Source organism: Nomascus leucogenys, chromosome 22a, assembly GCF_006542625.1.
Source record: "Nomascus leucogenys isolate Asia chromosome 22a, Asia_NLE_v1, whole genome shotgun sequence".
In the NCBI taxonomy this organism is placed as follows: Eukaryota; Metazoa; Chordata; class Mammalia; order Primates; family Hylobatidae; genus Nomascus; species Nomascus leucogenys.
In genome coordinates, this window is record NC_044402.1 from 10,602,184 (window position 1) to 10,628,558 (window position 26,375).

General features: G+C 45.5%; 1 protein-coding gene across 1 annotated transcript in view; it reads left to right on the forward strand.

Moving 5' to 3' along the window:
• The window catches only part of CLMN (calmin), a 136,084-nt gene that overhangs the window by 86,282 nt on the left and 23,427 nt on the right, over nucleotides 1-26,375 (forward strand). Inside the window, exons 2-8 of the mRNA XM_030803047.1 lie at nucleotides 4,723-4,784; nucleotides 11,034-11,129; nucleotides 13,079-13,162; nucleotides 15,369-15,461; nucleotides 17,994-18,184; nucleotides 20,526-20,719; nucleotides 21,932-22,014. Of these exons, the coding sequence (XP_030658907.1) occupies nucleotides 4,723-4,784; nucleotides 11,034-11,129; nucleotides 13,079-13,162; nucleotides 15,369-15,461; nucleotides 17,994-18,184; nucleotides 20,526-20,719; nucleotides 21,932-22,014 (803 nt within the window). The remainder of the gene's footprint in view (nucleotides 1-4,722; nucleotides 4,785-11,033; nucleotides 11,130-13,078; nucleotides 13,163-15,368; nucleotides 15,462-17,993; nucleotides 18,185-20,525; nucleotides 20,720-21,931; nucleotides 22,015-26,375) is intronic.

The window sequence follows — 26,375 nt, forward strand, 5'->3', positions numbered from 1 at the left end:
CTCTGTGAGAAGGCCAGGCCCTTCCAGAGAAATGGTTTCCTACACCTTTACAATGTGATAGGAAAAAAGGGGCCGTTGGATTTATGGAAACTATATAAAGTTTATGGAGTCTTGGCAGGCCAGAAGTAGCGAGAGTCTGCAGAATGGGGGGTGGGCATCTCAAAGCGGAGAAGGCCATGAAAGAGCCGCAGACCTTCGTGTCGAGACACCAGTCAAAACGCTGGTGACCAGAGCAATGCTGGGGGACCCTGGGGACGGAGGAAACTGGCCTTGCTTGGTGCAGCAGCTGTAGGGGTGCTTTCTGGGGTGATATCATTTAATCTCCATAGCATTCCTTTGAGGGAGGCATGGCCAACCTCATTCTGTGGAGCGGAGACCAAGGCAAAGGTGTTTTGAAAATTGCAAATGTGCCCAAGGTCGCCCAGCCAGTGGTGCGTGGCGCTGAAGTGGATGTTCTGGGGCGGGCTTGAGTTCTCGCAGTCTCTCCTGTGTATTGAGCAATGCGTCCCAGTTTAAGGTCCAGATAACATGGTGTCCACACTCTGCTTCAGTTTGGGACTTGTCTGCTATTTGTGGTTTTCTCAGGGTCCCCTGGGGTCCTTCCGTCAGCCCCGTCAGTCTCTGTGGGTCAGCTTTGCTGTTGAAGCTGATTTGTGCTCAGGCCAGCCTGCTGGCCTTGGCTAGAACAGAAGTGAAGCCACCCAGAGTGGTTGGCTCTGAATCAGGACAGGGTTAGAACAGAGTCTTTGCCTTTGGTCACCCCCCGCCTTGTTCCAGTTCTGCCAGCAGAGCCTCTTAGGGCCCTGCAGGAGTACCTCACGGGGTCTGAAGTCACCTTTTCCAGTTCCTATCAGCCTTCGGCGTTCTAATCCATTTCTCCTTGCATATGCACGTTGTGGCAGCCATGTTTTCTCTCTTTTACTTATTTGGCTGTGAATTCTTGGAGTGCAGATTCCATGAATGCTTAATTCTTCATCTCTGGTTTTGCCCAGAGACCCTATCATAATTTCCAGAATATGGTAATTACTGCATAAATATCGGCTGGGAGGATGAATAGATGATTGGATGGATGGATGGACAGATGGATGAATGGATGGATAAATGGATGGGTGGATAGATGGACGGATGGACGGATGGATGAATGGATGGATAAATGGATGGGTGGATAGATGGATGGACGGATGGATGGATGGGTAGGTGGATGGATGGATGGGTGGATGGATGGATGGATGGACGGATAGATGAGTTATGTGTAGACTGTCAGATACCTACCTCCTCATTTACACCCTTGAGTGTAGTTAAACTAGCAGCCTAACCCAGGTTCTCTGAGGCTTTTACTAAATGCACTTCTGTTTCAGGGGATATACTTTGCTCTCTCTGAAGCCATATGGAGAAACCAGCCTGAGTGTTTGAATGTGTGTGTAAATACTTTACGGTCCCCATAAACTTGTTTAAAGACAGGTGGGGGTAAAAGCATAAACCGGGACAGCCTTGTGGGAGGGCAATTTGGAAGTAGCTATTAAAATTTTTAATGTGCCTACCACTAAGACCCAGCAGTTCCACTTTCAGTTGTCACGGGTAAGAAATATATTCATATGTTTGTGTACAAAGAACCGTGCACCAGGATGCTCATACAATGCTTGTTTCTGCATTGCTCGAAACAGTGAAAAATGGGCAGCAGCCTTGATGTCCGTCCACGGGGGGAACACCCAGACTATGGAAAACACTGTAGCCATCAGAGAGAATAAGGTGGATCCATATTGCAAAGTGGAAGGATCTCCGATAGAGCTTGGGACAGACACTCTCCGAGCTTCTGGGAGTCTCCAAGACTCTGGTACTCACTGGTCTCAGCATGTCTCCTCCCAACCTCATTTCTATTAACTTCTTTTCCTTCTCCCTTCCCTCTCACCCATGAAACACAGTTTACTGGAATTCGTTCTTTAATTCTTATGCCTATTAGCCAGTGACCCTCCCTTACAGAAAAGGAGGAAACTGAGAGAAAAGCAGTGATGTGTGTAATTACTGTCTGCTGGTTTTCAATTAAAAATATTGTAAGGCATAATATTGAAATGTGATTTATGGGTGCCACATTCTACCAAATAATGAGGCCAAGAGGAAAAAAGTCCCGTTGTTACAGAAAACCATAGGCTTTGGTCTCCTGCAGGAGATCAATTGGCTCTCATTTTCTTATTGTTAAAGAAATGTGAAATGGTTTTAGGCGTATGTGATATGGTCTTTCAATATGTTGAAATCCAGTAGTTGAGGAGCCGTCTGGCTCAGATATTGAAGGAAGTTTCCTGGAGGCGTGGCAGCTCACAGCCGAGGAGGCTGCAGCCTCAGGCCACCACGCACCCTCACCAGACACTGGCACTGGGGCCCATCTCAGAAACACCCTCCGGGTGCTTGAGGGCCAAGACAGCTAAGGCCACAGAACTCAGGAGAGAGCAGAAAAAGCACAGAACGGAGTTCCACCTTGGCTGTTTTATTAACTATTTGCCCTTCTGTTTCTTCATCTGTAAAACAGAAATGATAACCTTACTATTAATTGTGTGACCTTGGACAAGTTACAACATCTCCCTGGGCACGATTATCCCATCTGAAGGTCATAATAGCACCTGCCACAGAGGATGGTAGGAAGGATTAAATTTGTTAATCCATGTAAATTACCTAGGTCAGTGCCTGCCACACAGCAAGTGCTTGGTGCTTTTTAAAAAAATCACTGTTATGACTATTGCAGACACCTTTGCCATGATTGGAATAGCTGGAATCCAAACTCAAGCCTTCCATTTCCAGGGTTCTGGCTGGTGTGGGGCTGACAGACCTGGATGGAGATTCCCAGCTCTGCCTCTTTTCAGCTGAGCAAGTCACTGGAACCTCTCTGAGCCGCATTCTCTTCAGCTGTAAAATAATAGTTTGTACTTTGCAGGGGTGTTGTAAGGCAGTGGTCTCCAGCCTTTTTGGCACCAGGGACCAGTTTTGTGGAAGAAAATTTTTCCATGGACGGGGTGCTGAGGGGAATGTTTTCAAGCTCCTATGAGATTTAATGCGGCCGGGCGCGGTGGCTCATGCCTGTAATCCCAGTACTTTGGGAGGCCGAGGTGGGCGGATCACGAGGTCAGGAGATCGAGGCCATCCTGGCTAACATGGTGAAACCCTGTCTCTACTAAAAAAAATACAATAAAAATTAGCCGGGCGTGGTGGTGTGCGCCAGTAGTCCCAGCTACTCGGGAGGCTGAGGCAGGAGAATGGCATGAACCCGGGAGGCGGAGCTTGTAGTGAGCCGAGATCACGCCACTGCACTCCAGCCTGGGCAACAGAGCGAGACTCCGTCTCAAAAAAAAAAGGAAAAAAAAAAAAGAGGATTTAATGACTCCGCTGATCTGACAGGAGGCGGAGCTCAGGCCGTCATGCTCACTCCCCGCTGCTCATCACCTGCTGTGCAGACCAGTTCCTAACAGGCGCGGACCAGTACTGGTCCATGGCCTGGGGGCTGGAGACTCCTGTTGTAAGGTTTAAAGATGAATGGAAACAAAGTGTCCGGGACGCAGCGAGTGCTTGGCGGATGGCAGGATGGCAGTCGCCCTTGGCAGTAAAAGATCTGCTAAGAAGCCTCTTTGGGTAATGCTCTCCCCTGGGAGAAGGGGTCCATTCCTGGTTTATGTCCTTTGGTTCACGTTGGCTCAGCAGCAAGTGCCTGCAGAACTCTTTATTCCTGGAGGGCACAAAGTCTGCCCTGGCTCTAGAAATAATTGCTACAAAGAAAAACCACTGGCAGCCCCTGTGCCAGGGACTGTGTGGAGCTGGCTGTGCAGGAGTCTGGGTGTCCTTAGAGCAGCTTGGAGAGTGAGCTCCTCATCCTCCATGTGCAGATCAGACATGCGGGTGGGGGTCTGGCCCGGGCACACAAAGCTGGCAGATGGCAGGGCTCAGAGTCTGATCTTGGGCTGTCCAATCCCTTTCACAACACTGTGGCACATTCCAGAGCCCCTATCCAATTCCTAATTATTGGCTCCACTCCACCCCGACCCTGACTGCCCTCTCCCATCTCCTCATGCCCATCACTGCCACTGGGTGACTATGCAGTGCCATTACAGCCTCTTGTGAGGTTGATTTGTAGTTTTTTCACCAGTGCTTCTTAGCCTGAACTGTCAGATGTCTAAATGTTTGAACTGGGTTGTAAAGAACATTTTGGGCCGGGCGCGGTGGCTCACGCTTGTAATCCCAGCACTTTGGGAGGCCGAGGCGGGTGGATCACGAGGTCAGGAGATCGAGACCACGGTGAAACCCCGTCTCTACTAAAAGTACAAAAAAATTAGCCAAGCGTGGTGGCGGGCGCCTGTAGTCCCAGCTACTCGGAGAGGCTGAGGCAGGAGAATGGTGTGAACCCGGGAGGCAGAGCTTGCTGCGAGCCGAGATCGCGCCGCTGCACTCCAGCCTGGGTGAGAGAGCGAGACTCCGTCTCAAAAAAAAAAAAAAAGAACATTTTGTTCCATGTGTCTGAATCTGTGGGTTTACATAGATGCTCAGGGGATGGGCTGGGGCGCATGGGTTCTGGGTGCCAGGTAAGGCCTTGCCAACCCCTTCCAGAAAGGGCTCTGTTCTTACATGGGACCCCCTGGGGTTCTGCCTGCCCTCCACCTGGAATCTCCCCTTGGGAAGGGGAAGGTGTGATTTTGCACATACTTCTTATTCTCCCAGCTAATGATATGTCTTTGTTTTCAGTTGAGAGGGAAAATGTGCAGAAGAGGACCTTTACTCGATGGATAAATCTACATCTAGAAAAGGTAATGGCGCACTTTGGTGTTTGCTAAGTGATAGATTCATCTGTAACTGAATTTACAGTTCCAGAGAGTGGAGGGGGAGCTGGTGACCTGTGCTCTTTCTGTTGTTCATTCATTTAAACATTTATCAGTGCCTCCCCCTGCCGGTTACCAAGCTCAGGATTGGGAAGAGATGACTGAGACACGGCTCTGCCCTTCTGGGGTCATCAGTCTTATCAGGGGAAGGAAAGAGAGGGTCTGTCTTTAAGTAGGAATCTGAGCAGGTGGTGGAAGACGTTCATTATTGAACACACCAACACCTGAAACTCAGGTGTCTTTGGGCCTGAAACTCAGGTGAGCATCTTGATTGCCAGAACCGGGCTCTGTGAAGAGCCAAGAGCCATTTGTAGGTATCTGGATTGATTTATGCGAGAACTCTGATCATCTTTGAACAAAGCTAGATTTCCTTCTAAAGTCACATAATGTTGCTATTTAATAATAATAATAGTAATAATAATATTACCTGCCTTTTTTGATGTACTTCACTCTGTATCAGGCATCCTGTGTAGTGCCACACACATGCCATGTCTCCTGTCATCCTCATGATGACTTGAATTTACCCCCTCCTATCAGAAGGAGGAAACAGAGGCACGGAGACATAACGTGGCTTTCCTGAACTTTCTGTGGCTTCTTCTCTGTGTTAAACTTAGTGGCCCTTCTCTTCCTCTGTTTCTTTGTTTTATTGCATTCTTTGGCCCGGCTGTTTTGAGTTGCATTTTGTCTGCAAGCATCTCATGCACACGCCATAAAGCAAAAGCAGCTGAATCAGCTCCCCCCTTGAAAGAGACTAAAGGAAGAGCCACAGAGGAGAGGCAGTGATGGGAAGGGATGAACAGCTCTGGGTGAGAAGGGGGATGGGAGCAGGCAGAAATCTCAGCCCTCGTGGTGCATGAGGTTGGATGGACCTCAATACTGTGGGCCTGGGGCTGGGAGAGGAGAGATGATTTTTCATTTTTTTTTTAGAAAGTTGACTTTTTATCTACTCACTTCACCTTTTTCTCCTTAAGCACCACTATCTGGTTCTCCATCTATATCCAGCAAGTAGTCTCAATTCTGTTTGAAGCTAGTAGCACCCCACTTTCATGTTTGTAGGTAATCATCTCTCTTCTCCTCTTAAACGGTTCAAGAGAGGCCAGGCGCAGTGGCTTATGCCTGTAACCCCAGTGCTTTGGGAGGCCAAGGCAGGTAGATCACTTGAGGTCAGGAGTTTGAGACCAGCCTAGCCAGCACGGTGAAACCCTGTCTCTACTAAAAATACAAAAATTAGCTGGGCGTGGTGGCACATGCCCGTAGTCCCAGCTACTGGGGAGGCTGAGACTGGAGAATCGCTTGAACTCAGGAGGTGGAGTTTGCAGTGAGCCGAGATCGCACCACTGCACTCCAGCCTGGGCGGCAGAGCGAGACCCTGTCTCAAAAAACAAAACAAAACAAAAGGTTCAAGAGTAACTATTGACTGCCCTTATGGTTAACACAAAAGAAATGTTCTTAGAGGAAATCACTGAAATGATTAGAAAGCAGAGAAAATAAATGTGGCTTTTAGGAAGTGGAGCTCTTGACCGCAATTCTAATTCACATAGTTTACCTTTAGGTCTAGGATATTGCCCAAGCAGGCATTCGGCCACCCACACCTCCACTCCCCCACGTGTAGAACGCGTGACCCAGTGCCACCACTTCACCCAGGAGCATCCTGAACTCTACCGGCGAAAGATTGTATCGCAGATGAAGCTTATAAATCATCTACCAGTTGTTTTGATTATTGGCACATTTTCGGCAATGCTCCTAAAGTGAAGTTTTATTTGGGGGAAAAAAACAAAAGGAAAACTGGTCCCCAAACCTGAGATCACTGAATTCTTAAATTAATGCCTGATGTGTGTCAGGGTAGCTGGAAATTCCTGCTGGGGGACACACTAGAGCCATGGAGTATTTCTTTCTTTTTTAAAATTAAAATAAATAAATACAGAAAAGTACAGAGGGTCATGTGGTGAATATACCAGCACCCACTCACCGCCCCAGATGAACCTCTGTTCGCATTTATCATATCAAGGATTTTCTCCCTGGCCAAATTCCTGCCCCTTTCTCAGGGCAGGTGGGTAGCGCCCACTCTGAAGATAAATCAGATAGCACCTGAAACTGATGTCTAATAAACAGGGCAAAATTAACAGCCATGTTTCCAACCTTGAGACTTTCAAGAACAACCTTTCATGTAAAGGAAACCCAGGAACTCCTTGGTGAATTGGGCTTAACTGCAATTTGAAGGCTGTCAGAAATATTTACTGAGTCTCTGGCTTCTGGAAAAATTCCTTAATTTACCGAAGGAGTTAGATCATGAAGAAAGCCCTGGGGGGTGCTGTTTATTCGGCCATACCAATCTCATGAAGCCCACGGAGCGTTTGGGGCCCAAGGAGTGTTTTCCCTGGCGCAGGTTCAGTTTCTCCCCCTGCCATCTCGCAGGATGGACTCCGGCCAAGGCCCTGTTTGCTGCTGCTGCTGAGGCTCTTACAGGAACTGTCAATGGAAATTATTCTTCAGGTTTAACTCAGAAGTAAGGCTTGGCCACAGCCAGGGCTGGTAACTGGAAATTTTGTTAGTCCATTTATCAGGGGGTATTCTGTTCAGGTCTCGCGTTTTCTGCCTCGCATTAATAGGAATAACATTTCCGTAAGAGCCTCAGTAACCTGATCCCGTCATGCTCAGGGTGGAATGTGCCCAAGGAGCTGCGGCAGTTTGCAAAGAAAATAATTTGCCTCTTGGTTCAAAGTCGCTGTTGCCCTTGAAGCGAAGCCCTTTTCTGTGCACCTGCGGGTGGAATTGCCCTGTATTTTGACTAACTGGGGGTAAAGGGACTCGTATAAAGGGTAAGGAAATGCCACCTTCCTCCATAAAAAATGAAACACCAGCCCTCCACGGCTGCCACGGGAAGGAGGCTTTCCCACAGGGAAAGGGTGGCTGGGCCACAGTTCCACTGTTTCCTGCCCCTGGGTCTCTGGCTGGTTATGGCTACCACCCTCCCGTTGGCCTCAGGAGCTCCACGCCCCATTAATCCTGTCTCCCATGTGAATGCCCAGCCTTCCCTTGTACCCAGGAGCAGAGAGAGCACCCAGACCAGCTGTTCTAACCTTGCCAAAGCCCCCAGTACAAAAAGGTAAACAGGGAATTCATGCTGGGGTGGGAGCTTATTAAGAATCGGGTTTCGGCCGGTCATGGTGGCTCATGCCTGTAATCCCAGCCCTTTGGGAGGCCAAGGCAGGAGGATATTGCACGAGCCCAGGAATTTGAGACCAGCCTGGGCAACACACAAAGAGACTCCATCTCTACAAAAAGTTTAAAAAATTAACCAGACTTGATGGCACATGCCTGTAGTTCCAACTATTTAAGAGGCTGGGATGGGAGGATCACTTGAGCTGAGGGTTTGAGACTGCAGTGAACCGTGATCATGCTGCTGCACTCCAGCCTGGGCCACAGAGCAAGATCTCATCTCAAAAAAAAAAAAAACAAAAAGAAGAAGAAGAAGAAAAATGCAAGTTTCTGGACCCTGCTCCCAGAGATTCTGTTGCGATTAAAAGGAGTTATTATCAAGCCTGTTTAGACAGTAGAAACCTTTCTTCAAGCAAAGCATTACCTAGAACCGTAAATGTAGTCATCCCTCCTTCTCTGTGGGTTCCACATCTGTGGGTTCAACCAACAGCAGATAAAAAATATTCAGAAAGAAAACTGCCTCTGTACTGAACATGTACAGAGTTGCTTCTTGTCATTACTCCCTGATCAATAGAGTATAACAACTATTTACATCGCATTTACACTGAATTAGGTATTATAAGTAATCTAGAGGTGATTTTAAGTATATGAGAGGATGTGCATAGATTATATACAAATACTGTGCCATTATACATCAGGGACTTGAGCATCTGCAGATGTTGGTACCTGAGGGAAGTCCTGGAATTGATCCCATATAGATACTGAGGGGTGACTGTACAGGCCCGTAAGAGCTGAGCCTCTCTGATTAAAGCGGGTGCAGTGGGATCAGCTGCCTCCTCCACCCCCCTCTCCCCCATAGGGTGTCCTAAAGCTGCTCTGCTGAAGCCTAAGGTTCTGGGGAACAGAGTTTGCAAATCCTCGCACTGGAGCATCTAACCCACAAGTTATAGCCAGTTCTTCAGACTCCCGGCCACGTCCAGCCAAGCTCCTAGCAGATACCGTGTTGAACCACACAGTGTCAGTTCACTTGGACAGCAGACCCCTTCCAGGTCTAGGCCCAGAGAGGAAAGCCCAGGGGGCTTCTGGCTCTTTTCCTTCCCAGGCCCCCACTCCACACTCCAGATCCTGTTTAGGGAACTGTGTTTTCCCTCAAGGAGAAGGAAGTAGTCTACAGGAACTGAGGCTGGGGCTTCTGTTTACTGACCCAGGGAACCCAGGAAGTGAGTGAGTGGGGCAGAGGGAAGGTGTTTCAAGAGCCGTTCACTACAAAGGGGCTGCGGACGTCTCCCTTCCACTCCCTTCCACTGATGGCCACAAGGCATACACCCTCTGAAAGAAATGTCTTCCTAAGGAGGGCATCTCAAGGCTCTGCAGGCAGGATGCCACTTAGCGGTCAGGAGGTGGGAGTGGGCTGGGCAGGTGGGTGCTGTGCCAGGCTCCCTACATGCATGATGTCATTGCATTCCAGCCCAGCCCTCTGACGAGGGTCAGATTCCTCACCTGACCTTGCAGACAAGTACACTGTCTTTGTGCAAGTGTGCAAGGTCAGGTTAGGCCCAGGGAGGTTAAAGAACATGCCCAAGGCCAAGTTGCTGTCAAGGTGGAGCTTGGCTTTGAACTCAGGTGTGTCTAACGGCCTTGCTTCTCATTGGCTCATGTGAGAGGTGCAATGTTGATTTATCTCAGGAAGCTGGATTTTGTGGAGGAATAGAGGAGTAGCGTGCCGCTTTTTTTTTTTTTTGGTACAACTTTAATGAGTTTGATTTGTAATAATGAGCTTGTATTGCTTTTGTACCTAAACGTATAAATACACATATACATATACATGGACGTGTAAATTGACCTCTGAACCTTTGAGTTCCTAGTAAGCCTACACTCGTGGGGTGAGGAAAGGCTCCTTCCCTTCACCCAACCATCGAGCCATTCAGCAGGCCAGCTGTGTCCTGCCAGCCGCCCGCCCTCCTAGGCAAGTCTCACACACCAGCCCCCTTTCCTGGCTTCCTCTGCTAAGGGTCCCACCACCTCCAGACTTGGTCTAAATATTGGTGAAGCAATGACAGGCACCTCAGGAGGGCACACTTGAAGATACGGGAGCCCTACTGACACGAGACTGAAGCCTGGAGAGTAACTGGCCCAGGGTCCTGTCATTGCCTTGTGGATCTAGGGTGCACTTGCGTTCGGCCCTTGTGGGCTTATACAGGAAGCAGGACAATACCAAACAGCTAGCTTGAGCAATGCTGCGACTATCACTCATCCTCTTTGAGCCTCAGTTTCCCCAATCTAAAGTGAAGGGCGGCCGGGTGCAGTGGCTCATGCCTGTAATCCCAGCACTTTGGGAGGCCGAGGCGGGTGGATCATCTGAGGTCAGGAGTTCGAGACCAGCCTGGCCAACATGGTGAAACCCCGTCTCTACTAAAACTACAAAAATTAGCCAGGCATGGTGGCAGGTGCCTGTAATTCCAGCTCCTCGGGAGGCGGAGGCAGGAGAATCACTTGAACCTGGGAGGCGGAGGTTGCAGTGAGCCAAAATTGTGGCACTGCACTCCTAAGCCTGGGCGACAGAGCGTGACTCTGTCTCAAAAATAAATAAATAAATGAATAAATAAAATAAAATAAAGGGCTTGCACTCGGTAATTTCACATAAGCCCTGATAGAATTGTTTTATTCTACAGAAGGATGTAGTCAAGATGTGCCATTTCTTTCTGCCCTTAAGCATGTGGATGTGATCTAAACTTGGGGTCTGAGATCTTCGGTTTGAAGGGCCCCCAAGGGTCACTTGTCGATCAGCCCCCTGTTGGTGAATCTTCTCTGCAGCCTTCCTGCCAAGTGGCTGTGTACCGCTGCCTGGGTATCAACTCCAGGGGGATGGGCCTGCTACCTCCTTGGATGGGCTTTTCTACCTGTAAACAGAGCTGGATGTTTGGAAGTTTTCTCTTGAGCAGAAAGCTGCATCTCTGAAATAGCTTTGTGGATTACACAGGTTGCTAATTGGCTACTTTCTTCCCTTCTCTTTCAAAGTGCAACCCACCTCTAGAAGTTAAAGATTTATTCGTCGATATACAAGATGGCAAAATCCTAATGGCTTTGTTAGAAGTCCTGTCTGGGCGGAATCTGGTACGTATGTTACAGAAGGGTCAGAAAGAAAGAAAATGCAAAGGAAAACGCTGCTGAGATTTTCTTTTCAACACAAATACCTGGACATATCCTATAATAAGAAACTCTGAAACAGTGACTTTTTAAATTAGTGCCTACGAGCCATATAATCATGTGAACGAACTAGTACTTTTTTTTTTTTTTAAAGCCAATGTATTTTAGAAAATCAATGCCCAGTGTTTTCTTCGAGTCTGTTAAGGCTTAAGATTAGAACTAAACAGTTAAAATTTAGCCAGCCAGCCATTATATAAGCTAGAATGATCACTAAGAATTGGAAAAATTGGAAGAGAAAGGCCTTTTATCAACCACTGTAAGGCTAAGCACCCTAGAACTGCTGGCTTCTAGAACATTCTTTTAAGTATGACTGAAGTTGAGCCAGCTGGTCTTGACGTTCATTCCACTTTGGACATTAGCCAGACTTCTCCGTGTTGCATCCGTCTGCTGTGTGCAGATTGGCCCTGGTTCCCTTCACAGAGAGCAGAGTTTCTCAGCCTTGGCACTGTTGACATTTGGGTCAGATAGTTTCTTGTTGTGGGAAGATGTCCTGTGCATTACAGGACATTTAGTATCTAATTGCTAGATAACAGTATAACCCCCAGGTATGACAGCTAACAATCTCCCAGATAGGATGAAATGTTCCATGAGGGGGCAAACTGATCCAGCCCAGAATGGTAAAGTGTCAAGGTTGAGAAAGCCTGTTTCAGAGTCCAGTGTTTGATTTGGCCTTGGCAACCCATTGTGCCTAACACAGAGGTGCAGCTATGGGGTCACGACTCTACCAAACCATAGCTCAGCCAGCACAGAGTGTCCTGGGTCTGTCCTTAACTGTAGGTCTAAAGTCAAGAGTCCCTGCTTCTCTTCTCAGATATAATGTAGCTGGTAGCTTATCAGACCTCTTAACCCTCCCACCTTTGCTTTCCCAATGGCAAAGCACAAGATACCTATTAGCGGCACCCGCAGAGGGCTATGCAATATTCTGTGATGAATTCTCAACAGTATTTGGTTTCTTAGAGGGCCTCGCCATGAGCATGGTCCCCAAAAGACTTCCTGAAAAAGTACCTTCTCGTCCTGTGTTTATGCTCCCAGCAACACAGGCTCCCCACTTTATTGCCAGAGCCCTGGTCACCAGCTGCTGTTGGTGGGCCTCCACGGGGAGTCTTTGATTCTGGAGCCCAGCCAAGAACAGGCCTCCACTTCCCCATGAGCGTGGCCTGGCACTTCACACCTGGTGGAGCTGACCCACTGGTTTGCCTTGTAATGCCGCCTTCCCCCAACCTGGAGGAGCATCAGTGCCCTTCAGTTCAGGGTGAGTTGGCTGTGATGGTATTCCTGGTATGTAGAGCTAACGTTGTCAGAGTTTTAGCTTCTGCAGATGTCTCTTTCTTTCGACCTGGGATAACTGTCCATAAAACTCTTGGCTAGAAAACAGAAACATCTGCCGCCACTCGGGAGGACCTCGGCTGGATGATTTAGCAGCTGAGCAGCGCTGCTGACAGCTAATGCTCCCCGTCGTAACAAAAGCAGCCGTTTAGCGAAGGGAACACGTTACGAAGGGTCTCAGGAGAAGGGAGGAATCTAACAAGCCAGGAGCTGGGTCCCAGAGAAAAAAATTGACAAATTTGTCCCTTGCTGACCCACTTCAGTTCCCCCCAACTCACCAACTTCAGTGAGTTAAATCCCAAGTACTGTAAATAAGGCCGACCTTCGAGAGCCCTCTGATGTCATATTTGTGTGTCCTGAGAGGCACCTGTGTGGGTTTGGATGCATTCCAGGTGGGTTTTAGCTGTGAGCCCCTAACTTTTTCTTGAAATTCATGTGAAAAAAGTAAAGCACACCCAGCAGCACCGCTGGGTGTTGTGAAGTGCTGGCCCGAGTTTAATGTGCTTGTTTTGTTCTGTTCTGTTTTATAGCTGCACGAATACAAATCCTCATCACATCGTATTTTTCGGTTGAACAACATAGCGAAAGCACTTAAGTTTTTGGAAGATAGCAATGTAAGTGTTTGAAGCACATCCTGCTAACACAAGCTTGTCCTGTTAGGAAAAGGACGTCATTTGAAGTTCAGTGCCGGTCGCAAGAGAAGCATGAGATGGGGACTGAGCTAAAATGGTCAAATTAAACTAAGCTTAAATTTCACAGAAATCACTCAGATGACCCCTCCATTGGGAACACAGTCCCTGACTCCGTGCCCACCCACTTTGCAGCCATCAGGATTAAAACTCTGATGTACGTTCAGTCGTAGAAAGGCAGAGCAGCTAACTGGCTCTCAGATATTTAGAATTGAGTTCACGTTTTCTCCTTCATTCCCTTGAATAAGAGTATGGTGAGCATTTCCGAGTGTAAAACTTTCTCTTGGAACTTAGAATATGGGAGAAAAAGGGGAAGGGGGAGCTAAATGAGCCAGGGGAAAAAATTATAAAATTCTCCCTTTCTTGATGTAACTTTCTAGACTCCGATGATCTTTTTCTGTGCCTGGAACTCTGCTCCACATTCTTCACACAGGGGACAGGGTGGCTTAGCAGGGAGGACGTTTCATCTCACCTCTCATTAGGTTTCACCAATCAATCCGGGTTAAAAGAAAACCCAGCTTGCCCGACACATTGGCACATAACAGTCAGATTTTATCATAAAGTAGGAAAAAGAAAAAGGTTTTGTATGAGATGCTCTCTTCAGGTTCTCTTTCCCCAGTCTACCAGGCAAAATTTTGCAGTGTGGACCTGAGAATGTGTCTTGACTTTCTGTTTCTCCTGAAGAATGACTTTTGCTTTATTAAGCGTTGTTAAGAGAAAAGAAAAACATGTGACAGACACCCGTGTGGCCTGCAAAGCCTTGAATATTTACTCTCTGGCCCTTTTCAGAAGGTCTGCAGAGCCCCAATCTGTGTCCAGTGCTTAGATTTTGTTTGTGGAATGAACTGATGACTTAGGGCAGTGATCCTCAAACCCAAGCATGCACTGGAATCACCTGGCGCACTTACTAAAATACAGATTTCTGGGCCCACCCACAGAGTTTTTGATTCTGTAGACATAGGGGAGAATGAGCATTTCTAACACGGGGGTCCCACGTGATGCAGATGCTGCTGGTCCAGATGTCAGGTTGGCCTTAGGGATTTACCAAGAGCATGATTCTGTGGTCAGAACATAGTTAAATACATAGATAAGACCCTAAGGGTTTCTACAAGAGGCACATTTTAACTAATCAGTGGGATATTTTCTAATGGTGCAGAAACCCTGGGTATAAACCTTATCCCAGTACACTATTTCTAATTAGCAGCCAACTCACCCACCACAGTCCATGATTGCTCATGTCGGTGCTCTGTGTTTGTTCCGAGGACATGCTAAATCCAGGCGTGGTGGTGTTTATGTAGCAGACAGATGTACTGGGCGTTTTCCATCTCTCTCGGAAAAGAATGACTGAAGCCTTACCAGCTATGTGACGCTGGGCATGTTATATTTAACTTCTCTGAAATTCCCTTGCCTGAACTGGAGGGACAATAGAAGTACCTACTGATATGGTTTGGCCGTGTCCCCACCCAAATCTCACCTTGAATTGTAGCTCCCATAATTCCCACGTGTCGTGGGAGGGACCTGGTGGGAGGTCATTGAATCAGGGGAGCAGGCCTTTCATGTGCTGTTCTCATTATAGTGAATAAGTCTCCTGAGAGCTGATGATTTTATAAAAGGGAATTCCTCTGCACATGTTCTCTTGCCTGCCGCCATGTGAGACGTGTCTTGCTTCCCCTTCGCCCTCCGCCATGATTGTGAGGCCTCTCCAACCATGTGGAACTGTGCGTCCATTAAACCCCTTTCCTTTTATAAATTACTCAGTCTCAGGTAGTATCTTTGCAGCAACATGAGAACGGACTAATATACCTACGTCATAGGTTTATTGTGAGTATAAACTGAGTTAATATTTGTAAGGAGTTTAGAATAGAGGCTGCACATGGTAAGTGCTATGTATGTGTTAATTAAATACACTTTTGCATGCTGAGTGTCCCTAAGAATGGCAGGGTAAGTAAGAAAAACAGGCTCATGCAAACACATACACACACACACACACACACACACACACACACACACAGAGAGAGAGAGAGAGAGAGAGAGAGAAAGAGAGAGATAGAGGGACAGAGAGAGAACCAGAAAATAACATGTTATCCTCCCTGGACACCCCCCTTTAAGTTCATAAATTGCTTCCCTCCAGGTAAAACTGGTTAGCATTGATGCAGCAGAAATAGCAGATGGCAACCCTTCTTTGGTTCTTGGGCTGATATGGAACATAATCCTCTTCTTCCAGGTAAGATCATTTCCTTTCCAAAACACATAATCATGATCTTGTGTCTGCTGAGCAGCCGCAGAAGAGAGTGGGGCCAGATCAAGGGAGGCAGTGAGGCTTAGTTTATGGCAGATTTTATCTTTTCTACTCACTGAAAAAGCACTAGAAGAATCTGGTTGCTAAAGTGTTTGAGTCTCTGTGATTTTAAAAGTGGTGTGAGTTCTCTAGAAGAGAATATCCATCCTCTTGAGACTGGAAGAGTTAAATATTTACTTCAACAAATAACTTTGTTCTAAAGTGTCACAAGAACCGGGGAAATACTCCTGACCAAAAATGGAACTTGGTAGAGTTACTTTCCTGAAATCACTCAGTGTTCCTTAGAGGTGATTAAAGAGCTTGCACTAAAGATGCCTGAGGAAGAAGAATAACAGGCGAGACCTTATTGTTCCGTTCTTTGCAACTTCAGCCTCTAACTGGAAATGCAGATTTTTTTTTTTTTTTTTTTTGAGACGGAGTCTCGCTCTGTCACCCAGGCTGGAGTGCAGTGGCGCGATCTCGGCTCACGGCAAGCTCCGCCTCCCGGGTTCACGCCATTCTCCTGCCTCAGCCTCTCCGAGTAGCTGGGACTACAGGCGCCCGCCACCACGCCCGGCTAATTTTTTGTATTTTTAGTAGAGACGGGGTTTCACCATGGTCTTGATCTCCTGACCTCGTGATCCGCCCGCCTCAGCCTCCCAAAGTGCTGGGATTACAAGCGTGAGCCACCGTGCCCGGCCCGGAAATGCAGATTTTATAGAGGAAGAACTGGATCTGTGATTGGAATAAGAAGATGACATTTTATTTTTATTTTATTTTTTATTATTATACTTTAAGTTCTGGGGTACATGTGCAGAACGTGCAGGTTTGTTACATAGGTATACAGATGCCATGGTGGTTTGCTGCACCCATCAACCCGTCAGAAGATGACATTTTAAATTGTGCTTAAGTTCATTTCCCTGGCAGAAGGAGAGAGCTGGTATCTCATTTTCTAGAGCCCACCCGCTTTTGGAATAGAAACTTGTGGTTCACTGTTCGATTACCCTCCCAAGAGTGAAAGTGATCCACACGGGCATGATTTGCTTGGGATTTTGGCTCAATGCCTGCATTTCAGAGAAGCATGAGCACAAACAAGGTCTGGAGACAATAGTTCCTGTTCTGAGTGAACCCTGAACTTAAAAAAAAACAAAACTGTCTCTCTCCGAGCCTCAGTTTCCATGTCTGTGAAATGGGAGCAGTGGTCATAATAGGTGGTGAGCATCAAAAGAAGCCATGTGGGCCGGGCACAGTGGCTCACGCATATAATCCTAGAACTTTGGGAGGCCATGGTGGCAGGGTCGCTTGAGCCCAGGAGTTCAACATCAGCCCTGGAAACAGAGCAAGACCCCATCTCTACAAAAAACAAACAAAATTAGCCAGGCATGGTGGTGTGTGCCTGTAATCCCAGCAATTTGGAAGGCTGAGTTTGGTGGATTACTTGAGCGTGAGAGTTCCAGGCTATAGTGAGACGTGATCATGCCACTGCACTCCAGCCTGGGCAATAGAATGAGATCCTGTCTCAAAAGAAAAAAAAAAAAAAGCAGCAGCAGCAGCCACCATGTGTTATACATATGCTTCAATTACTGCTACCTGTTATTAAACTTCCTCAGAGATTCTGGAAACATCCTGAAGATATGGTAAAAGTCAAGACCTTAAATCCACCACCGTAGGGCTTCATTTATTTATTTAACAAATGTCTATTGAGTTTCTCCAAGGTGCCAGGTGCTGAAAGTAAAAGGCCCTGCCCTCATGACCCTTTAGGATCACAGACAAGTCAATCCTATATGGTAGAAGGTGATGCAAGAGCTCCAAGCAGGGGCAGCTAGCTCAGATGGGGGAGTGGAGTAAGGAAAACTTCTTGGAAGAAGTGACACCAGAGCTGGGTTTTGAAGGATGAGTAGGAGTGTGCTAGACCTCCTACTCATCTTTCAAACTAAGTTAGACTTAACCTACTGTGTGTGTGAATTGCCTGAGGGTGGTATTGAAACAGATTCTGATTCCAATAGCTCTGGGGTAGAGCCTAGGGTTCTGCATATCTTACAGAAGTCCTCATGAGAGGAGTTCACTGATGGAGGGAAGGGACATCGAAGCAGCAAGGGCAGGATGAGCAGAGGCAATGGGGCTTGAAAGAGCTCAGTGAAGTCTGGGAGTGATGGGCCGTGAGAGGAAAGGGGCGGCGGAGTCGGGTCAGGAAGACCTGGTGTGAAGTGCTGGCTGGAGCTGGAGAGACTCCAGGAAGAGATGGTCCTCCCTGTAGAGTGTAATTACGTGCACCACAAGCCACAAGAAACAGACAGGCCGCCGCAAGTACTGCCTGTCCCCTGCCACAGCCATCAGAAAGGGTTTCTCTGCATTCAGAGAACCAATCCTGCATGAGCCAGTCCCTCCAGCCATGGTCCATGTGGCCACCCGCCAGACAAGGGGCTTGCTGAGAGGGTGGGTCTGTTGCTGGGGTCTGAAATGCCATTTTCCTTCCAGATTAAGGAGCTCACAGGCAACCTCAGCAGAAACTCTCCATCTTCCAGCTTGTCCCCTGGCTCAGGGGGCACAGACTCAGACTCATCCTTCCCACCCACACCCACCGCAGAGAGGAGCGTGGCAATATCGGTGAAAGACCAGAGGAAGGCCATCAAGGCCCTGTTGGCATGGGTGCAGAGGAAAACGAGAAAGTAAGCCGCAACCCCTCTCCCCGCACCACTTCATTTAACTAGCTGCTTTCAGGCAGAGGAAAGGAGAATTAGTATTTATTAAGGTGCCACTTATGTATGTGCCCATTGCTTCATATAGAATATCAGAACAGGGGGCAGGCACGGTGGCTCATGCCTGTAATCCCAGCACTTTGGGAGGCTGAGGCGAGTGGATCACCAGGTCAGGGATCAAGACCATCCTGGCTAACATGGTGAAACCCTGTCTCTACTAAACAATACAAACAAAATTAGCCAGGCGTGGTGGTGGGCACCGTAGTTCCAGCTACTCGGGAGGCTGAGGCAGGAGAATGGCGTGAACCCAGGAGGCAGAGCTTGCAGTGAGCCGAGTTCACACCACTGCATTCCAGCCTGGGCAACAGAGCGAGACAACATCTCAAAAAAATATATATATATCAGAACAGGAAACCCTGCATTTTTCTGGTTTTGCAGTACACACAAAATGCAGTTTGCAGAATGTTTGGTTTGCACAAAGCTGATAAGATTTGAATACAGATCAGAGGGGCTTTCATCATGTTGCCTCTCAAAATGGGCATGTCTCTTGGATTCTAATGACTTGTATGCATTTAAGCTTCAGGGTATCTTCGAGTCTGTACCTACTTTAAAAATAGTGATAATAAAGGCTGTGACATACTCAAAGTTAGGTCGGACCTTCCAAAATCGAGACGGGAACTGGAGCCAAGTTCTGGCCCTGTTTCACCCCACACCGGCAGCAGAGTGATTTTAGCAGTTTTGTATCAGGCCTTTTTACCAGCAGCAGGCCCACAGCCCCTGGGCCATTGGCACAAATGCCAGACCAGTGTGGTGGAAACCAAACCAACTCGGGGCCGCCCCAGCTCCTCAATGTACAGACTGGATGAGATCCTGGTGAATCATTTACCTTTCCAAGCCCCAACTGCAAATGGTATCCTATCACACACTGCCTTCCAGGACAATTAGGTGAAATTAAATAAAATCCATGAAAGAGCACCTTGCACAGTGCCAGCCCATATTAAGCACTTCACAAATATTGATTCCTTTATCCCCTGTGTGTGGAAATAAAAGAAGGAAGAGAGGTTGGATCTTTAGAGTTTTGATTGAGAGATCAAGCATGGTAGATTGAAATTGACAAATGTGAACCACCATTAAATGTTGTTTACGTACAAATCAACCAAAAAAAAGTTCATTGTCAGGGGTTAGGGTAGAAGGAGGGTATGACTGTAAGGGAGAGGAAGTGTCTTGGGGTGATGGGACAGTTCTGTTTCTCTATTGTGGTGGTTACATTAATCTGTACACCACCCCCATGAAAATTAACACCTGTGAAGATGTGAAATTCAAATGCAGTCTATAGCTTAATTAATAATTGTCTTGGACCAGTGTTGGTGTTCTGGTTTGGATAACACACCCTGGTAGCATAAGATGCTGTCACTGGAGGAAGCTGGGGAAAGAGTAGAGACTCTCTGTACTGTGTTTGCAACTTCTTTTGGGTCTTAAGTGATTTCCAAATAAAAAGGTGCTTTTTTTGTTTTGTTTTGTTTTTGTTTTTGGTTTTTTTTAAGAGAGTTCATTGACCACGGTTGAGAGATTGCTGGAGTCTCAGGATAGATTCTAAAGGAAATTAGTGCCTGGCAAGATTCTCTCCTCTTTTGTCCTTCACTTTTACTTTTAAAAAGTTGAGGTAGCCTCCATTCTACAAAATAGAATGAAAGCTCTCTACCCCTCACTTTTACAATGATGCTTTTATTTCTATTACTGATTATAGTAGCTGTCATTTAGTGAGTGGCTTTCTTGGGCTCCCAACGTTGCGTATTAGGTTGACCCTATGACATGGCCGTTCTTCGGGGGCCAGGCTTGACTTCCCCCACAAAAGCCCCAGCAAGTTCACTGTGTGGAGTTTGAGGCTCAGAGAGGTAGGTGACTTGCCCAAGGCCGTGGCACTAGAAGCATAGAGGGGACAGCTGAGGTACAAACTTGTGTCTTTCTGGTTCCATTTTTATGGCACAACACATCCTTGTTATGTTTTCAGTGTCACTGATACAAGGAATGGTCTATACAGTTGGTCCTTTATGTGTCTGGGAATTGGGGAACCCAGGGTCCTATTTTGCCTCTTTGTTCAATGTATACCCTCCTATTCCATTTGCCTGGAAATGGAAATGTGAGTGGTTCAGGGCAGCTCTCCCATGCTCAGGGATGAAGGCATCTTCACCTGGCAAGGTCGGCAGCTCTGCCCCACTCAAAAACTCAGGCGGCTGCTGCATGCTGACCTTGCACCTTTGAGTCTGTTTACTAACCAGCATTCTGGCTGCTGCTGCTGTTTTTCCTTCAGGTATGGCGTGGCGGTGCAGGACTTTGCGGGCAGTTGGAGGAGTGGGCTGGCTTTCCTGGCCGTGATCAAGGCCATTGACCCCAGCCTAGTGGACATGAAACAGGCCCTGGAAAATTCCACACGAGAAAACCTGGAGAAGGCGTTCAGCATCGCACAGGATGCCCTGCACATTCCCAGGCTCCTGGAGCCAGAAGGTAGCAGTGGTTTTCTCCTTTCTTTCTAATAATTTTTTTTACAAATTTACCACTTGCTGTCCCATGTAGAAAATCTGGAAAATACAGAAAAATCTAATGAAGAAGATTTTGTCTCCTATATTTCTACCACTCAGATCATATGGATATTTTTCCAATATTTTATATGCCTCTAATTATATTTTTACATAATTGGTATCATTTACTGTATGTATAATTTTGTACTTTTTATTTAACATTATATCATAAGTATTTTACATACTGCTATAATGTATTATTATATATTTTTATTGGCTGCATAATAGTTCATCTAGTGGGCATACTAAAATGTACTTAGTGGCTGGGCGTGGTGGCTGATGCCTATAATCCCAGCACTTTGGGAGGCCGAGGTGGGAGGATCACCTGAGGTCAGGAGTTCGAGACCAGCCTGGCCAACATGGTGAAACCCCATCTCTACTAAAAATACAAAAATTAGCTGGGTGTGGTGGCGCAGTCTGTAATCCCAACTACTCGGGAGGTTGAGGCAGGAGAATCGCTTGAGCCCGGGAGGTGGAGGTTGCAGTGAGCTGAGATCGTGCCACTGCACTCCAGCCTGGGCGACACAGCCAGACTCTGTCTCCAAAAAAAAAAAAAAAATTTACTTAGCTCTTCCACTACTGGTAGATATTGAGGTTGTTTCTGAAATATTTCCTTTTATATATAACAACACCACAGTGAGCATCTTGGTAAATAAAGCTCAACGTGCATCCCAGATTATTTCCTTAAGGACCAGGTTTCATTAGCAGAATGACAGAGGGGGAGAGCCCCGCCTGTTTAAAGGGTTTGGCTGTCTCTGTGAAGTTGCCTTCCACGTGGGTTAGGCTAACGTAGGACTCCATGTACCATATGTAGGCTGCCTGGTTCACCGTCCTTGCCCATGGAGCCAGCAGTGAGCTGGCTGCTCACTGTGGAAGGGACTAAAACAGCAAGGAAGAAGGGACAGAATTTTGGGAATAAGAAGCCCTAGATTCTATATCCTTGCTTCTCTGTTCATCAGCCAGCTATGAGATTTCAGTTACATGATTCACCCTCTTTGAGCCTAAAGTTCCTCAAGTGGAAAATAAAGAGAAAAAACCTTCAATGATCTGTGGGATTCTTCGCCATCAGGCATCCGAGAATACTATTGAAAGCGTGTGTGTTTGTATCTCCTGCTAATTCCTGTGTCTCTCTCGACAGACATCATGGTTGACACACCGGACGAGCAGTCTATCGTGACTTATGTGGCACAGTTTCTAGAACGTTTTCCGGAGTTGGAAGCTGTATGTTTGCTTTTCTTACCTTTAATTCAGACACCATACATTTCCATCTGCTGGCCATCAGACGAAGCATGGATGTAGGCAGCGTTGCTCTCTGTAACTAGCAGTCAAAATCGCCAGTTGCTCCCAAGTCCCTTGAGCACGGCCTTACCACGTTTTAATTTCAGAATGATAGTAGTCCCCCTCATATGCAGGGGATACAGTTCAAGACCCCCAGTCGATGCTTGAAACTTTGGATAGTATCGAACCCTATATATACCATTTTTTCCCTATACATACGTATCTATGATAAAGTTTAATTAATAAATTAGGCACAGAAAGAGATTAACAACAACTAATAGTTACATAGAACAATTATAACCATGGGCCAACATCATTACTTTTGCAGTTTGGGGCCATTATTAAGTAAAATAAGGGTTATGTGAACACAAGCACTTAGATATCATGATGGCTGATGTCTGATCATGCAGACAGCTACTGAGTGAGTGATGGATGGGTAGCAGAGACGGCATGGATGTGCTCGACAAACGAACGAGTCAAGTCCCAGGCAGGACAGAGCAGGATGGTGAGAGATTTTATCCCACTACTCAGAACAGCACTCCATTTGAAACTTAGGAATTGTTTATTTCTGGAGTTTTCCATTTAATATTTTCAGACCACAGTTGACCATGGGTGACTGAAACCTTGGAAAGCAAAACCTCAAATAAGGGGGGAACTGTTTATATGGAACATGCATTAAGTTTCAAAGCAGGATGGAAAGTGACGCCTCTCACAGGCCTCTTCCCATGACAAACTTTATTAAGATTATAAAAGATGCTTACTTATAAAACAGATCTGCTTCTTGATTTTTTAGATGTCAGATGGAACATGTTAGCATCTACCAGATTTTTATCAGTGTTAAAAATCATAAAAGACAATGATCATTGAAAAGCTTGCCTTTTTGTTTTCAGAATTCCAGATTATACTTGGTGAGAGTTTTTTTGGACACAGAATCACACCTTTTAGAAGTTGTCCTGGCCCTGTTGAACTCCCACCCAACCCATGCACAACCCCGAGATGATGATAATGACAGCAATGACAGCCTTTTCTTGAATCCATTAGTAATTGACTGAACCCCTGCTCCTGGCTTAGGAGACTCAGAAATAAACTAGATGGCTGAGGTCCCTGGCCTTGTGGAGCTTTGTTGTAGTAAAGGAAACAGTTATAAGTGAGCAAAAACGTGACTTCGGGTAGTTATAAGTACCAGACAGAAAAAAAGAAAGCATAAAGAGTTAAAGGATGCTTGCAGGAGAGGGGAGTTGCTTTTCTAGCTGGCTGCCTTGCCCCTGTGTCTCTGGGCTGCCTGCCATTCCTGCAATCCAGCATGGCTCAGTATCATAATCCTCTTTTATAAACGAAAATAAGGATCTCGAAGAGGCTTAAAGACCTCTCCATAGTCACTCAGCTACCAAGCACAGAGCTGGGGTTTGGCCCCTCTGTGTTTCCAAAGTTCAGCCTCTTGTTTCCCTTACAACATGCAGCTGAAACTGGGGCTCCGTTTTGTACAGAAGAGCTTCCCAGGATCCTCCATGCCGTGGCTTTCATCCTGGCCCCCACCCATGTGTGTGTTTCCTGCCTGTCCCTGCATCACATATGGACCCCTTACAGGGTGCTTTGGAAGCAGGAATTCCTGGGCTGGAATGCCAGTTCTCCACTTGGAGCTGTGTGACCTCAGGCTGGTGACTTGACCTCTCTGATACACATCTGTATTGAATGTGTATCTATTGAATGTGTGTCATCTGTAAAATGGAAATATGACCCACATTTCAGGGTTATGTGAAGAATAAACAGTTACGTGAAGTACCTAGTACTGTGCCTGGAACAACAGTGGATGTTTAGCAAATAATGGTGACTTGGTCAATGGGTATAAAGTTACAGTTACATAGGAGGAATCAGTTCTGGTGTTTCTGTTGCACAGCAAGATGACTATAGTTAATAATAATGTAACCAGTGGCTCACATCTATAATCCCAACACTTTGGGAGGCTGAAGCGGGAGGATTGCTTGAGCCCAGGAGTTAAAGACCAGCCTGGGCAACAAAGTGAGACCCCATTTCTACAAAAAAGAAAGAAAGAATAATATACTGTGTATTTCAAAATGTCTAAAAGAGAAGATTTTAACTGTTTTCATTACAAAGAAATGATAAATATTTGAGGTGACAAATAGATTGATTTCTCAGATTTGATCATTTTATAATGTATACGTGTTTCACAACATCACATTATACTCATAAATGTATACAATTATTATTTGGGTCAATTAAAAATGTAAACAAAATCAAAAGAAAGGGATCCGGCCCTGCCAGTACCTTGATTTTAGTCCATTGAGGCCTGTTTTGGATTTCTGATGTCCAGAACTGTAACATAACAAATTTTTGTTGTTTTAAGCAAAAAAAAAAAAAAAAAAAAGTCATGATTATTATTTTGCAATTCAATTTTCCTGGCCTGTTACTGTATTTTGAAATACTAGGCATTGGGGCTTTCATTAGCCCTGAGCTCTTAATCTGTAGGCAGAGTTTGAAATCAACTAAAACATACGGTATTTGTGTGAGTCAAAGCTACAGCTAAAACTGAGCAAATCTGACACAGATCTCCCCAGTGCTGAGGTCAGAAACTGCAGATGGGAAAAGATTGAGCCAGAAATAATACCTGGAGAAAGTCATTCTGGTTCACAGAACATGGTGTATCACTGCAGAACAGTCTATTTACATCTACAAGGGAATACAGATGAGAATTCACAGCTTATCCAGACACGCAGTGAACTGTTCTTAACAATTCTGCTGAGTTAGTTCATTTCAGTAAACATTTGTTGGGCTCTGACCATGTACCACACATTGTTGCTAGCTTTGTGGCCCAGCCCATGGTTTCTTTTGATAAATGTGCCATATGCGTTTGAAAAGAATGTGTCTTATGCAGTTAAAGAATACTGGTATTCTTTAATATGCTGTTAATATGTTAATATGCTATTCTAATATTCTATATTTAAACTGATTTTTCCTGCTTTCCTGATCAATTAATGTAGGAGAGAAATGTTAAAAAAATCTCTAACTATGATTGTGAATTTATTTCTCCTTTTAGTTCTGCCAGTTTTTGTTTTATATATGTTGATGCTATCTGTTAAGTGCATAGACACAATTTATTATATTTTCCTGATGACTTGATTGCTTTATTTTTATAAAATTTCCCTCTGTCTTGAAGTGTGCTTTGTCTGATATGAGTATAGCCATGGCAGCTTTCTTATGATTAGTGCTTGTGTGATATCTTTTTCCATTTTTTTCCTTTCAGTGTATGTACACTTACATTTAAAGTAAGTCTCTTGTAAACAGTATACAGTTGGGTCTTGTATTTATTCTGACAAACTCTGTCATTTAATCAGTACATTTTTCATATGTTTATATGGGTTTAATCTACCATCTTGGTTATTGTTTTTCAATGGTCTGATATGTTCTATGCTCCATTGTCTTTCCTTCTTAACTTTTTGGGGATTATTCAAGAATTTCTTTTGTGTGCATTTATCCCCTTTATTGGTTTTTTAACCACATCACCTTGTTTTATCTTTTTAGTAGCTGTTCTAGTGATTATAATACTCATCTTTAACATACATCAGCTTACCTTAAATTAATAGACTACTTCAAGTACAATGCATATTTTACATATTTGTATATATTTTATATATATCACGCATATAATTTTACTTCATTTCCATTACATTTGCTACTATATTGTCATTTACTTCTACATATGTTTTAATCCTCAATACTTTGTTATTTTTGCTTTAAATAGCTAGTAGGCTTTTTAAGAAAACTTTGAAGTAGTCTTTTATATTGACCATGTATTTACCATTTCCAGTACTGTTCATTCCCTCCTTTAGGCTTTATATCTGAGAGTGTGTTCTTTGAGCCTGAAGAACTATTTTTTTTTGTATTGCTTGTAGCATAGATTAGTTATTCTAGAGTATTTGCTTGTGAATTCTAACACTGGGTCACATATGGGTCTATATCTAATGATTATTTCTTCTCTTGATTGTGGATTTCGTTTTCCTGCCCCTTCATGTCTTGTAATTATTTTATGTCAAACTTGGTATATGAAAGAACAATAGAGGTTGAAGTAGATGTCATTTTTTTCCCTCAGGAAATATAGCCCTTTCCCAAACAAGTGTGTAAGATGAGGAGCTGTCATTTTGATCATATCAGCATCAATAGGAGCTATGTTGCAGTTTTATTTAATTTCTTCTCTCTGGTTTTAAATGATTTGAGGCTGAAGTCAATTCACTCTATTGGTGCATTGGGAGTCAAGTGCTGCAGTACCACAAAGTCATTTTCTGCTT